A 15,982-nucleotide genomic window follows, 5' to 3' on the forward strand; every position below is an offset into this window, starting at 1 on the left:
GGTCCTTTAGCTTAGTCCTCAATAAGTTGTCCTTTAGCTTACTTCTAGCTTAGTAAAGACCAGGACCTCCATAAGCAGTTCTCTAGATTAATTCTCGGACCAGTTTAGTCAGAACCTCGGAAAGTAATCCAGTAGTTTATAGTAAGAGTTGCATGGTTCTGGTGGTCATTGTGGCTCATGGGGTCACTTGTCTTAATAACTGAAAAAATTGAAGTAATCCTTTTGAAATATTAATAACTATCTGATTTTTGCAGGTGCATCAAGAGCTTGAACTTGAAAGGTAATGTGTATTTAGATTCATATCAGAAAAAAATTCTTCTCATCTTATGTCATGTTCAAAATTTTTAAATTGTTACTTGTTTCTTATGTAGACGTACAAGGAGAAACTTGCGCTAAAGTGCACTCATGGTTAATAAAAATATAACGATATAGGGCAGTGCAGAATTCAAACATTGAGCTTATTTTTGGTGCTTTTAAACATGTAGAAAATAAATATAAAGAATGTTTTTCAGTTTAGAGTGAATAATTGGTTGTAAATAACACAGACTTGCACATAGACATATTTTTCTTGAAGCACTAGCATTGATGAAATATTCCAGTCTGACAAGTCTGTGTAAAAACATTCCTCAATTAAACTTTAGTGTTATTTGTGTTTGCTACAATATAAAGATTTTTTTTGTTTTGATTACAGATCAGTCAAGAGAGTTGAAGTCCTTAGAGATGCCGCCCTTGGCCTCATAATGGGGAAAAAGAGGGAATTGGAAAATCAGGTGAATATGTAATTAAGGGCAGTCCTTTGGATGAGACCAAAAAAGACAGAGGTCTAATGTTGCAGTAGATGCTGGCAACAAAAAGATCCCATTCTGCTCAATGGCCATAAGTGCATAATGGCAAATCTAAATTTGCAGTCCTCCACTGCACTTGGTGGCATCCCAAAATCAGTGAAAAATTCTCAAAGGAAAAAGCAATAAAACAAATAAATAATTAAGGGATAGGGTTGAAGTCCTAACAGGTGAAAGAGAAAGATAAATATATTTCAGTGAACTTGAAATAAAAGATACCACAGAGTCTGACACATCTGTTTTATATTTGGTTATTTTACTGGAAAAAGATGTTAATGGTAACCTAAGAACAAAACTTTATGATATACATGATGACTTCAACTTTTCTATCGTCAACCCATAACTATGTAGCAATATACCCTTATCACCTGCATATGGAGTTTATATCTCCTAGTTGATTCAGTATGCAAGAGCATTTACAAACAATTTCTAAAACCAGGCAAGCTCTTGACAAACAAGTTGATGAAACAAGGATATCAACAGTCTCATTAAAGTCATTCATCAAGTTCTATGGTCAATATAATGACCTTTTCAGCAAATAAAATCTATCATTAAGTCGAACTGACATTTTTCTTACTAATTGTTAGGCCATTATTTAAACACTGCATTGTCCTCATATTTTTCTGTTTGCCCAGTCATGACAAAGAGCACACGGCAATTGTGACCAGTGGACAGGGGATGCTTACTCCTCCATGGCACCTGATCCCACCTCGATGTTTGCTCTGCTCGCAATTTGTATTGTTTCAATGGACTTTTAAGGTTGATTACTGTTTTTTATCTCCATATTTTATGTTACCAGGTGTTCAAGTGACCTTGATACATGTAAGAAAAGAATACAGAGTTGACAAATATTACTCATTGCTTTCCATTTTCTTTGGCTTTTGCTGGTACATTCGTATAAGAGAATTAATTTGTTAACTTCCAAATAAGAGATAAGTTAGAAAAAAAAGAATGGATTCATTCTGAATCTTCATTTATAAAGCCACGTACTCTGCATCTTCGCTAGCCAAAGGTGTCTGATACGCTACTCTCCTCATAAACCCTTGGCATACGGTGCTGACAAAAGACGGGATTGTCTTCGTCACGTGATCACGATTCTTACCAGGTGAGCACCGATTGTGTCATCGACAGAAATAAAAAGCGTATTAAAAAAATAATGTTTTTAAAGAAAATTAACAAGAAGGTATTGAGTTATGTTAATTTGTTATTTAAACATGTTAAAATGCAAATCTACATCTCCAGTATAGATTCTTAATTAATTAGCTTAAGATAATGAATGATTCATAGAATGGCATGTTATCTTACGGATCGTTGTTTACTTGCGTTTTTCATTCCTGATATTAAAGAGTCAAGATATATCCTGAACGCAAATATCGTCATTTACAAAAAACAATTGCTGATTGGTTGAACGATGTCGATCAACTCCAATCACAGCTTGAGAAAAAAATCCCAACTTTTTTTAACACCGTATGCCAAGGGCTTATGAGGAGAGTAGCGTATCAGAAACCCTTGGCTAGCGAAGATGCGTACTCTGACAAATGACAACATTATTTGGAAGTCTGATTACATGAAGTTTCAGTTAATTCCCCAAAGACTAGCATGGGTTCACAAAGGATACAAAGGTTTAAATCAGAAATTTGTGTATAAAAGAAAAAAAAATATCCATAGTTTTTGTAAGTGAATGAGATATCCATGTACTCTGGAAATTGTTTTATTTAAGGAATCTCTAAGCACCAAAAAAAAAAGCATTTTTGGACCTTGAAAACATTTTATCATATAAAGGGTGAACATAGTGAGTTTATATACATGTAGTTCATTTTCAAGATAAGGTACCTGCCTTATTTACCCAGGAAGATTGTTCAAAGGCAATGGAGTATTAGTGAACAGAAAGCACTATTGTTTATTGAACAATCAAAATGCAAATACTGTACTCCGTTACGTTATCTTGGTTTAATATAATGTTAAGAATACTTAAGTGTACTGTATTACAGATTGTCTCATTAATTGTAGATTCACGTTTTTTTTCGATCGTAAGTCTAAGGGCAGATGACTCTTACTGCATAAATCTACCTTACAATTAGAGCTCTTTAGAGTGCAGTGTTTAGAGCTTCCTTAAAGTTTCTTTCTTGTTTTCCATAGGCCTAAAAATATGAGATTTATTTGAAAGCATCCTAGAGTAAAAATAAGTTTGCTTAAATCAGAAACTGATGGAAATGTTGCAATAGATGTTGGGTTGGGGGTGTACAGAGTCCACTGTATAAAAACAAAATAATTTCTAGATCCCTATACATGGATTTAAGGCATATATAATGAAGGGAATGCGATGAGAAAGGAGTAGGTGAATAAAAGTGAATGTAATATACATCTCTAATGTTACCCTAATTTTTTGTGTCACCTGCAGAGCAGAGGGACACTTAGGGATCACTTTACCTAGCATCTGTCTGTTTTTCTGTCTGTCACACCTCATATCTCAAGAACTGTAAGAAGTGTGAATTTGATATTTTGCACATATATTGCATGGCATTATGGCTTTTGTAAATTACCATGGTTACTGACCTCATGACCATTGACCTTGCTCTTTGACCTACATTTCAAAATAGGTCATAGTGATGATATACAGCATATTTTTGACATTTAAGAGGTAAGTCTATGCTTTTGAGCATGCATGTGCTCTGTTTGTCATAAAACTTTCAGTATAATGGTGCTAATGAAATGGACATAATTTGTTCCTGCTAACAACATTTTTGTCTTTTCTTTTACAGTTTGGGGATAAACTGAAGCTTCAGTTACACCTTGATAATCATAAAATATTCAGTGTTGACGAGGAAGAGGCAGCTATTTTATCAATAGATTGTGAAGATCCAGAAATTACACAGAAAGTTAAAGCTGAGGTTAGAAGTTCATTTATATCTAAATGAATTGGGACAGCACTTCATTGTATTCAGTTGTTAACATGGAAACTGGAATACCTCTAATAGAATTTGGTCACTAAACAACTTTTCTAAAAATATGCAGTGTACATGTATTTCATGTAGGATTTCAAAACCACTGTAGGTGGGAGTGGTTACAGATTCATTCTAAAAAAAATTTTTATTTTGAAGGTTGACAAACTTGAGAATAAAACATGGTAAGTAATGAACAGTTTCTTTAAAGTTCCTATTATCTCATCTTAATTGTCTCCTCACAACAAAGTAGGAGGGGATATACATGTAGTAATGCACTCGTGTGTGACTGCATGCGTAACAGAAGTTACCAAGCAATAATATATATTGAGATCGATGTGCCCTTTTGCAAGGGAATGTATTGCTTTTTTTGGTGCCCTTGTTTTTCATGCTTGAATATGTACCCAGTCCTTTATAGCCCTTGATGCTAGCAGTCATTTTACAGCTACAATATGCAACTTTTAAATTAAGTTTGAGCATAGTTATGTTTAAATAAGAAATAATTTAAGGAATATGTTTTTTGAACATGCTATTTCGAATTGACTGTTTCTTTCTCCTTTATCTTAATCATAATTTAAGTTTTTTTTATGCCCCTGCGGATTCAGGAGCATATAGTTTTTTTTATCTGTCTATATGTTTGTCCACAAAAACTTTAACTTGCCTATAACTTTTGATTGGTTGGAGTTTGGGATTTCATGTTGTTTCATGTGTGAAAAGACTTTCATTGGGTGCCAATATTTTTGACCTCTTGACCTTGAAATACTATACAATTGGAATCTTTTACCAATTTGTCCTTAAAGAAAAGGTTTATAAATTTAGCGAGAAGTAATTTTAGTGATTTTATAATACCAAGAACTTAACCACCAATTCAGATTGAATTGGAAGTTGTCTAATTTGGAAAGTTGTCTAATCCAGAATGTTGTCTAATCTGGAATGTTGTTTAATCCAGAATGTTGTCTAATCTAGAATGTTGTCTAATCTGACCAATTTCTATGGAACCATTGATGGCTGGATTAGACAAGTTTCACTGTTCAGTAAATGGTATCATAACAATCCTAATGATGCTTAGATTTTTAGTTAATGTTGAACGTCAAGGAATACTATTACATGTATTTACTTTACTTTATCAAAGGCTGCCACACAAAGTAAAAGTCCAGTATGAAGATTCTACAGAAGATGCAGAACAAACCTTGCGAGACGTCTTCGATATGGTAAGATCAAAATCTCTTCCACAAAATGTTACTGTAAATCACATTTTATTTGCAAGAACTTTATTTTCATGTAATTACGTGAGACTGACTACTCACAAAAAATTTCATTCTCGCGTATAATTCTATTATTAAAGATTATATACAGCAATAACCAAAATTCGTGAAAATTTTGTTTCACTTATAAATACCAAACAATCTCGCAAATATAAGGTGTCCTGCATATTTAGTGATATAAAGTTTCATGTGAAGCCTCAGTCAAGGTTAATATTTAATATGTATGTGTAAATTAATATAATAAATCCATTACTATTTCTACCCCAGATTTAGTCTGAGTTCAGAAATAATCAATTGTGTTTATGTCTTTCAGAAGAGAATCAATTTTTTAAGTGATCTGTGTGTTTGTGTACTAGGGAGTTTATTTTAGACATGATATTATATGCATTTATTATACAGTAAAACATGATTATAGTGAAGTGCTAGGGGCAAACAATTTTGATTCGTTAAGCATGAAATCAATAAAATTGGGTTCACTGTAACCATATATTACTGCATACATTTATCGTTTGGTTTTATTTTTCTGGATTTATTTTTTCAGACTACCAGAAAATGTTTTCTTTTTTTTTTTAGACAAATTGTTTCTATTATAAACCAAAGCAGAATGGAGAAGAACTGATCATTTATGCTAGAAATGAAGAGGATTATGAGTTAGCACTAGCTAGGGTAAGCCATAACTGCTCGCTGAGTGAACACTAGCTAGGGTAAGCCATAACTGTTTGCTGAGTTAGCACTAGATAGGGTAAGCCATAACTGCTCGCTCAGTAAGCACTAGCCAAGGTAAGCCATAACTGCTTGCTGAGTAAACACTAGCTATGGTAAGTCATTACTGCTAGCTGAGTTAGCACTAGATAGGGTAAGCCATAACTGCTTGCTAAGTTAACACTAGCTAGGGTAAGCCATAATTGCTTGCTGAGTTAGCACTAGCTAGGGTAAGTCATAACTGTTAGCTGAGTTAGCACTAGCTAGGGTAAGCCATAACTGCTTGCTCAGTAATCACTAGCCTGGGTAAGCCATAACTGCTTGCTGAGTTAACACTAGCTATGGTAAGTCATTACTGCTAGCTGAGTTAGCACTAGCTAGGGTAAGCCATAACTGCTTGCTTAGTTAACACTAGCTAGGGTAAGCCATAACTGCTTGCTGAGTTAGCACTAGCTATGGTAAGCCATAACTGCTTGCTAAGTTAACACTAGCTAGGGTAAGCCATAATTGCTTGCTGAGTTAGCACTAGCTAGGGTAAGTCATAACTGTTAGCTGAGTTAGCACTAGATAGGGTAAGCCATAACTGCTTGCTCAGTAATCACTAGCATGGGTAAGCCATAACTGCTTGCTGAGTTAACACTAGCTATGGTAAGTCATTACTGCTAGCTGAGTTAGCACTAGCTAGGGTAAGCCATAACTGCTTGCTAAGTTAACACTAGCTAGGGTAAGCCATAACTGCTTGCTGAGTTAGCACTAGCTATGGTAAACCATAACTGCTTGCTAAGTTAACACTAGCTAGGGTAAGCCATAACTGCTAACTCAATAAGCACTATGAGGTCGAAGTTCAGGATCAATCTACTCCAGACATGAGAAGATTATGTTTGCTCTTTGCTAGACAGACACCAAACTTGATATCCTGGTACTGTAACAGTAAAACTCAATTATTGTGAAGTCCTGGGGACCTGTTTATTTACTTTTGCCAGATCTTCATATAACAAATTCCTGAAAATATACAGTATATAGCAAATTTGCAATATACATGTTTTCCTTCAAATATGACTGCCAAATATGTCAGAAAAATACTAGAAAGAAAACACAACTTGGGTACAGATGAGGTTTTCAGATGAAGTGAATTTCAATTATAAATACTAGGGATGTCAACGAATAGTCGACTATTCGACTATCAGTCGAATGGACCGACGATCGAATAACGAAACAACATTCGAATAAATAAATTCAATAAAAGAGTGATAAAGAGATGGAATTCTCATCTTAAAATTCGGAAACCGCCTTTCCTCAGACACAGTCGATAAGATAATTTTCCTCATTAAAAACTGCTGACTTTACATGTAGAAAGTACAGTGATTAGAAATGCTTCACTTCCGCGAGAATTATTTGTTAATTAATGTGTTGTTTTTGTAATGAAATTATCTCACTACACTGTGCTTTCTTTGTAAATTTATTAATTGGATTTGATCTCATACCATGTAACCATTATAGCCGTGACATGTTTGGACACTACGATAATTACTATAAAATTAATATTCTTTTACATATCTTAACGCTGCATTGCACTTCCGGAATTTTGCATAGCATTTCCGACTTTCTTAAATTTCATTTCCGACAATTTTTATTTTGAAATGCAGCCAATTTTAAAGACATTTTGATAGTTATAACAAAAAGTATATTCAAATACAGTGGCTTCCATTTTATCGGATAGCGGTTTAACGAATATTTCGGCTATTTCAATATAATATCAGAGCACAAAACCATTTCTTATATATTTATTAATAATTTCACCTGATATTCTGATGAGAAAATATTGGAATTTCGTTTTATCCGATACAAAAATTTGGACTATCATAGTGTTTTTTGATAATCAGCACCTTGTTCACACCTCCAACTTCGTATGTGAAGCCTTTGTTTACACAGTTTGACACCAATTACCTTGACTGGCTTGAGTACGACAATGAGGGGATTAGTCATGCCTGGAAGCACACAGGCACCTTACCTGTGTCAATAGTGGGCATAGTAAATAGATATGTTTTGATTACAGTTGTGGTGATCAGCTTGGGTTCAATGATGCACTTGTTAATTATGACAATTATTTGCAATTTTTTCGGCGTGAAATTTTAATTATTGAACTGATTAGCTTGTGTATGACAATTTGCTTTGATAATAAAATAAACCTATTCAATCGTTTAACTTGGTCAATTGGCTTAATATTTATTCACTTTTCAGTGCAAAATTTATGGTAAAAATCACAAATGTCCCGTTCTATAAAAATACGTCTCAAAATTCATACCATCTTTCTCCACATGGCTCTCAAAATCTCTCTTCAGCAGACAAGAACGAGACTGGTAAACTCACACACAGTATAAAATACGTAACCGTATTAAAGAAACAAATAAAAACGAAACAATTATATATATTTAATATTTTTGTTTATTTTTAATTTACAATCTATCCAGGGAAAAATAGTTTACGGTTATTAGTCAAGCATTTAGTCTACTTCCGTTTCCAAAATGGCGACCATCGAAGAAGGAATGTAAACATGTGCTGAAGAAAGATGGCAATAACTATCAAAGAATATATTCTATACGTCAATTTATTTGAAAAAAAAAATTTCATATTAAATTCATAAGTAAGTGAAATAAATTATTTTTAGTAAAGTCATTAAGTAAACATGTCAAAAGAAAACGAAAGTGCAAGTTTGAAATTTGCTACGATGTATTATCAATACATGTAGCTCTATACATCTATCTTTGGACTCGGTATGGAGCAATCGGCTATTCTAATTTTCGGCTATTCGGATAAAACTAGGCCGACAACTTGACTATTCGATAAAACGGGAACCACTGTATTTAACATTATCACAGACACCGTGTATGCCCCCCCCCCCCCCGCCCCAATCATTCTAATAAGCTTTAAAAAATGTATATATCGTACTGTCATTTTAAAACCGACTTTACAGATTGATTTATGAACATGATTGATGGGGAAATCATACATTTTTGAGAAATTAACGGTCTATATTTAGTAAATATAAACACACTATCCACATTTTAGGCCCATGTGAACATCTGTGTGTAACGTTTGATGTAACTTTTTAATAAATTTTGAAAAAGGGGATTTGGGGTAAAATATGCCATGTACTAGTGACGTTTGAAATTAAATTTTAGTTTCCGAAAAAAGTTTCGAATATATTCGACTATCGTTCGAATAATGCAATCGAATATTCGACTAAAGAAAATAAATATTTTGACATCCCTAATAGATACTTATGATAAACAGTGTCAGTTCATTATCTTAAATTTTGAGATGTTATAAATTCTTTATAAAAGATATAAATTTAAATACATGTATTTCTAACCTTTACAAGGCACAAAATCAGTTAGCTCTAGTAATCCATAAATTAGTTATATCAGAGGTTGTTAAAACTGTAAAATTTTACAAAGAATTGTTAAGAATTTTGCTGTGGATCCAAAAAAAAAAAAAAATTTGCTATATTGTAAAATTGTTATATCCATATTCTTACTAAAAACAAGTTTTACTGACCCCCTAAGGAGTAGATTAACCTAATAATTTTGAGGTCACAAGGTCAAAGGTCATGGGTCAAACTACTTCAGACATAGAAAGATATTGTCAGACAGCTCAATATTTTAGGAGCCCTTTGCTTGATACACCTGTACCCTCTAAGAAGTAAATTGCCCCTTTTGATATCAAGGTTTGATAGGGATCATACAAAATTTTATGCTTGCCCATTACTAATAGATAACCCTTTTTTTTTTTAACTTTTAAAACAGACAATCTAAATTTAAAGCTGATTGTTTTAATATTACCACATGTGGGGCATATATATGTTTCTGAAACATTTGTTGTTTAAATTTATTTTTTCTTTAAATAAATTACAGATGAAAGAACATGCAAAATTGAAGATAACAGAATGGTATGTATACATTTGATATAACAGAGGATATTGTTTGTACTGATGAGAACTTAATAGAGAAGATTTGTGGGCTTCTATTTGAATGTTGAATGCATATTTATATTTATCCAAGTAAGCCCCCAAGCCTCTGTAAGTGTCCATTTCTGTTATTTTTTTCTATTTGAAATAATAAGTGCCCTTTGTTGGACTATTTAATAAATTACTGTGTTTTCAGGAAGACAAATGAGTTTTGCTGCAAATCAATTAGAAATTCTATTATATAAATATATTTATAAACATCATTTGAATGTGTTTTGATGTAAACCATCTTTTTTCTGCATTACATTAATAACCTGATGAACAGTGTACTAAACTAATTCTTATTCATTCCATTTCTGCTTTTGATAGCTTGATTGATAGCTCTTACCTCATAGTGTAATGTTTAAAGATATTTAATGCGACATTGCCATAAATAATTCCCTCGCTCATGTCCTCAGAATGAGTACTCATGTTCCGACCTGTGTGACTGTCACAATTTTTAACTGTTTAAACAAAAGCATATGAAATAATTTGTTTTTAATGCACCTGAGCTGAAAGCTCAAGTAAGCTTCTTTGATCACCCATTATCTGTTGTCTGTCTGTCCGTCTGTAAACTTTTCACATTTTCAACTTCTTCTCAAGAACCACTAGGCCAATTCTAACCAAAGTTGGTACAAAGCATCCTTGGATAAAGGGTAATTTAAATTAATTTTTTAAAATAAAGGGCCAAACCCCCTTCCAAGGGGAGACAATCAAGAAAAGACAAAAATAGGGTGGAGTCATTAAAAAGTCTTCTCAAGAACCATTGGGCCAGAAAAGGCTGAAACTTGCATTGAATCTTCCTGAAGTACATTGTAGTGTAGATTCTAAATTGTTCAAATCGTGGTCCCTTGGATAGGGTGGGGCCACAATAGGGAATCAAAGTTTTACATTGAAATATATAGGAAAAATCTTTAAAAATCTTCTTATCTTCTTCTCAAGAACCACTGGACCAGAAAAGATGAGATTGTGTAGATTCTAAATTGTTAAAATCATGACCACCAGGGGTAGGGTGGGGCCACAATAGGGAATCAAAGTTTTGCATTGAAATATATAGGAAAAATCTCTAAAGACCTTCTTCTCAAGAACCACTGGACCAGAACAGATGAAACTTAGGTGAAAGTTTTCTGAGGTAGTGTAGAATGTAATTTTTTTCATACCATTGTCCCCAGAGGTAGAGTGGGGCCACAATAGGGAATCGAAAGTTCAATATAGGATTGTATATGAAAAAATATTTTAAAATCATCTCAAGTACAGCAAAGCCATATATTGTCATATTAATCTAGAAGCAACTTTAGGTAGTGTAGATTCAAGCTTGTTTAAATCATGACACCCCCCCCCCCCCCCTTCCTCTCACAGGGGGAGGGTGGGGCCAGAAAAGCCAATCAAAATTTACATAGAATTTTATTGCCTTATTAGGAAAAAGTCTTTAGAAGTTATCTTCTGAAAAACAGTAAAGTCATGATGACTCATCATATAAGATAGAAATATAGAAGTTAATTAATCAAAGGGAAATGAAAAGAATTAATATTTAATTTTCTGCACTTTTGACATACTTTAGATTGAACAATTATGATGTGTTATTTTACAATTATATTATACTTTCATGTAAATTATTTGAATCTGATTCTTCTTAGGAAAATTTGGTAAAAAACACTATTAGTCTCTGAATGATAAAACCACACCCTCCTGCATGATAGAACTTAACAACAATCAGACAAGGGTTTTCTTAGGATGAATATTTTCAATGTTATCCCCAACTACAGGCAATCTTTGTATAATGTACTAGAATTTAAAATCCTTTTTTATTAATGAATCACATTTTGCTTTGAATTAGGTCTGAAGTCCCTTGGAGAATAGATATTTCCCGAGATGCTGTTGTTGGACTATTGATGGGAAAAAGAAGAGAATTTGAGAACAAGGTAGATACAGAATGGAAAGAGAAAGTGGAAGTTCTGAACCTTAAAACAGTATTGCTCCAGAGAGGGGTTTGTTTTAGGGAAAAGATGATACAAGCACAAAATGAAGTGCTTGTAATTAAAAAATTCATATTTATTTAGTATACTGAATCACCTATTTTCAGAAATAATTTAAAGTACTTATGTTTTTTCTAGTGTGCCAATATGAGAATAATAAAGTTCTTTAAGGCATGAAATGGGAAGTATCTATATAAATTAGAATTAATTGCTTAATGTTCTTTTCTGCCTTACTGGTCTTATGCGATATGGTAAGGTGTCTGTCATCCATCCATTTGTCTGTCTGTTTATCTGTTGACAATTTTTTTTTAACAATGCTACTCCTTCATAACATATCTGTGCATTGTTTTTTTTTTATTTCCACAAATGATCTAGACTTTCCATAGTTACTTAAAATAGCTTTAAAGGTTATGAAATATTAAATAATTTATGTTCTTTCAAAACTCTACTCTTCCTACAATTTTAGTCCAATTTCAATAAAACATGGTACACAAGTAGACTTTGTAGCTACATTATGATACATTATCTTGTTTATCAGTTGTTTTGATTAAATATACCACATAATGATTGTACACATTAAGATTTCAATGAACAATGTTTCAATAGTTAATAAAAATAGAATAATGTTTGAATTTTTTTTCTTCAAAATGCCACACCTCCCACAGTTTTGGTCTGATAAATGAAACCTGATAAACAAGTACATGTATATCAGATGAAGACATATAATTCTAGTTATCACTGTTGCCATAACTACGAAGAAAAAGAATATGTGGAAAAAAATGCTATTCCTAATTAAGTTTTGATTTAATTGCAAGAAAACTGGGTACAAGTTTAGAAGATATTAGCATACAGAACTCTGAAAACAGTAAAACTAAGAATATGTTTCAGATCCAGATGCTACTTTTCTTATTCACTGTAAGTACAAACAAGTAGAGCTACAGTCTAATCAGAGACTTCTGATTATTACCTCTACTGATCAAAGACCAGAAGAGCTCATGTGATAGTAAGGTGTCCGTCGTGTGTCTGTCTGTCTGTCTGTCTGTAAACAGTTTTTCAAAATAACTTGGCACACAAGTAAACTACACAAAGATACATAATTATATATATTGGTTTTTGATTTTGTTGAACGGTGTTGCCATGGTTACTAAAAATAGAAAATTCTTTAAAATACTTTCAAAATGCTACTCCTCCTACAGTTTTAGTCTGTTTTCAATAGTATTTTTGCACACAAGAAAACTACACTAAGATACATAATTCTGATTTTGATGAATGGTGTTGCCATGGTTACTAAAAATAGATTTTTCTTTGAAATACTTTCAAAATTGCTACAGATACAGTCTTGTCAGAGACTTCTGGTTTTTGTGGTAAGAGATAATAATTTTGTTCTCAGTTTGGAGACCGTGTAAAGCTGAGGTTACCCCTAGATCATCAGGCTTCATTGGAATACACAGATCCACAGATTGCAGAGGAGGTTCTAGCTGAGGTGAGATTCAGTTTGTGTCTTCAAGGGGATGCTAGTAAATGCTGTTGACCAACTTACTTTCACATGCTGCAAACTTTTACATTTTCAGCAAATAATAAAGGAAAGCAGGAAAGATCAAGTTTAATATTTGAGTTACTGGGGTACATGAAAGCAGATACAACTTGGAATCACTGCAAAGATGTTTGGTTGACAAATTAAATGAGCAGGGTTGTCCCTAAGAATTGAAAAAGCAGAGGACATAAAAAAGAAGGGTATCTTGGGGTTCCTCCCCTAACAGAGGTTGAGGGGGAATACCAGAATAATGGGGGATTATCATTATAGGCGGGGAAATTCCCCAGCCTGGGGTCTTAAGGACAACCCTGAATCTGGAAGAAAAGTTGAAAATTTTATTACTATGCAACTTTCCCTAATATGTTAAGTTTCAGCATCTGTCCTTTTCAGTTTTTGGAATTTGGTTTTTATTTTTAAAAAATGTATTTTCTTTTAAAGATTCAAGAACTGAATGAAACAAAATGGTAAGTACTAAATAAATTTAGGACAAAAATTCTTTTAATCAATAACATGAAATACCCTTTCTGGTTTTTAGCTCTTCTTGACAAAGCTGATATGAGCTTATGCTATATCTAATGATTGGCATCTCAGATTAAAGTAGGTCTATTCCCATGTATTAACAATAATGTGCACCTGGACCAAATTTGTTTGGAGGTTGCATCTAGAGATGCACACTACCAGATATGCTTCAGATGCTGCATTTGACCTACATTTTCTGGATGATTGAACATATTTTTGAGTTTTAAGAGCAAGATTACAGTTGAACAGAATGCTGCATTTGACCTTTATTTTATGGATGAGTGACCAGGTTAAAATTATTGGAGAAAGTCATTAAAACTGAAATCTTTGCTTATTTTTGGAGATGAACATGTATATACATGTATGTACTAAATGCTTAATATCCCTTTAATAATTTGCCTTCACCCAAGGTAATGTGGTAAATTGATTTGAAAAACATGAGTAGAAAAATTGTCATTTGCAGAAAGCTCTGAGTTGAATTTTCCTCTGTTTTTCAAAGCAAATAGAATAAGAGACTTCTCAGTTTTTATAACTTTCTCTAATATACTTTTGAATTTGAAATGCTTGAATTCATTAAAAATATAAATAAGGCAGGTTCTTTGTGCAAATGGTTTAAGTATTAGCTAGGTATTCTTGAGTTTATCATAATGATTGTCCCTTCGTACAGTAAAAAATGCTTATAGCAAACAAGCTTATGATGAATTGACACTTACAGTGATTTTCATTCCCCCTGGCTTTAAAAATGTTGTGAACTTAATGGATATAAAGAATTAAATTTATTAGATTTTGGTATCTGGAACATCTATTTCTGGAATATCATGGATGTGTCAAAGTATTTTGAAGTTTTTACCACTTTTTCTTTATGATAACTTCTGTGAATATCTTGAATCCTCTGATATCTCTAAAAGTTTTTTCATGACTCCATCAAGTTCAAGGTAACAAGGTTTGACTGTGTAAATATATGGTTTGTTGTTCACAATTTTAACAATAAAACAAGATGTGTTTGTGAAACACTGATGCCCCCATATGGCAGCTTATGGCGAAGGTTAAAGTTTCTCAAATGCAAGTCAAAATCCAGGCCAAAAGATAAAAAAATGTTAAATTTGAAAGCCCTTGCACCAACCATTCAAAAGTTATGGCCAAGGTTAAAGTTTTTCGAAAGTAGGTCAAACTCCTATGTCAAGGTCAAAGGGTCAAAGTGGTTGGTATACAAAGGAAGGTCTTATCACAAGGATTACATATGTGAAGTATGAAAGCCCTAGCATCAACCATTCAATAGTTATGGCCAAGGTTAAAATTTTTCAAAAGCAGGTCAAACTCCTAGGCCAAGGTCAAAAGGTCAAAGTGGTTGGTATCCAAAGGAAGGTCTTGTCACAAGGATTACATATGTGAAGTATGAAAGCCCTAGCTCTAAAACCGTTCAAAAGTTATGGCCAAGGTTAAAGTTTTTCAAAAGTAGGTCAAACTCCTATGTCAAGGTCAAAGGGTCAAAGAAGTTCATATCTAGAGGAAGGTCTTGTCACAAGGAATACACATGTGAAGTTTGAAACCCCAAGCACCAACTGTTCAAAAGTTATGGTTTTTCAAAAGTAGGTCAAACTCCTATGTCAAGGTCAAAAGGTCAAAATTGTTGGTATCCAAAGGAAGGCCTTGTCACAAAGAATACACATGTGAAGTTTGAAACCCCAAGCACCAACTGTTCAGAAGTTATGGCCAAGGTTAAAGTCTCATAAAATTTTGCAAAAGTGGGTCAAACTCCAAGGTCAAAAGGTTAAATATGATGGTACCCAAAGAAAGGTCTTGTTACAAAGAATACACATGTGAAATATGAAAGTCATAGCTCCAACCAATCAAAAGTTATGGGCAAGGTTAAAGTTGACAACAAACAGACAGACAAACAGACAAACAGACAGACAGGACAAAAACAATATACCCCCGGGATCTTTCGATCCGGGGGCATAAAAATTATGTTCTGATATGTGTAGTCATTTAAAACTTCAAGCATTACACACAATACTTACATAGAATTCTATTTTTAAAGGTTGCCACACACAATAAATGTTGAAGAAGATGTTGCAAAGCGTGTTATTGGAGTAAGAAGTGAAAACATCATTGATATAATTGAAAAGGTAGGTTAAATACCCCTACTGTCTTTTTTATGTTGAGATCTTCAGCTTCTTTAGTTAATGTCGTCTG

General features: G+C 33.2%; 1 protein-coding gene across 1 annotated transcript in view; it reads left to right on the plus strand.

The window, feature by feature from the left end:
• The window catches only part of LOC133201554 (vigilin-like), a 61,852-nt gene that overhangs the window by 33,274 nt on the left and 12,596 nt on the right, over positions 1-15,982 (plus strand). Inside the window, exons 29-39 of the mRNA XM_061337355.1 lie at positions 255-280; positions 692-770; positions 3,605-3,733; positions 3,944-3,969; positions 4,917-4,995; positions 5,623-5,715; positions 9,666-9,700; positions 11,595-11,679; positions 13,124-13,216; positions 13,706-13,731; positions 15,828-15,915. Coding sequence (XP_061193339.1) covers positions 255-280; positions 692-770; positions 3,605-3,733; positions 3,944-3,969; positions 4,917-4,995; positions 5,623-5,715; positions 9,666-9,700; positions 11,595-11,679; positions 13,124-13,216; positions 13,706-13,731; positions 15,828-15,915 — 759 coding nt within the window. The remainder of the gene's footprint in view (positions 1-254; positions 281-691; positions 771-3,604; positions 3,734-3,943; positions 3,970-4,916; positions 4,996-5,622; positions 5,716-9,665; positions 9,701-11,594; positions 11,680-13,123; positions 13,217-13,705; positions 13,732-15,827; positions 15,916-15,982) is intronic.

The sequence above is a fragment of the Saccostrea echinata genome, unplaced genomic scaffold, assembly GCF_033153115.1.
Source record: "Saccostrea echinata isolate AGI-Se365-2 ecotype Australia unplaced genomic scaffold, CSIRO_AGI_Sech_v1 ptg000045l, whole genome shotgun sequence".
NCBI classification, from domain to species: Eukaryota; Metazoa; Mollusca; class Bivalvia; order Ostreida; family Ostreidae; genus Saccostrea; species Saccostrea echinata.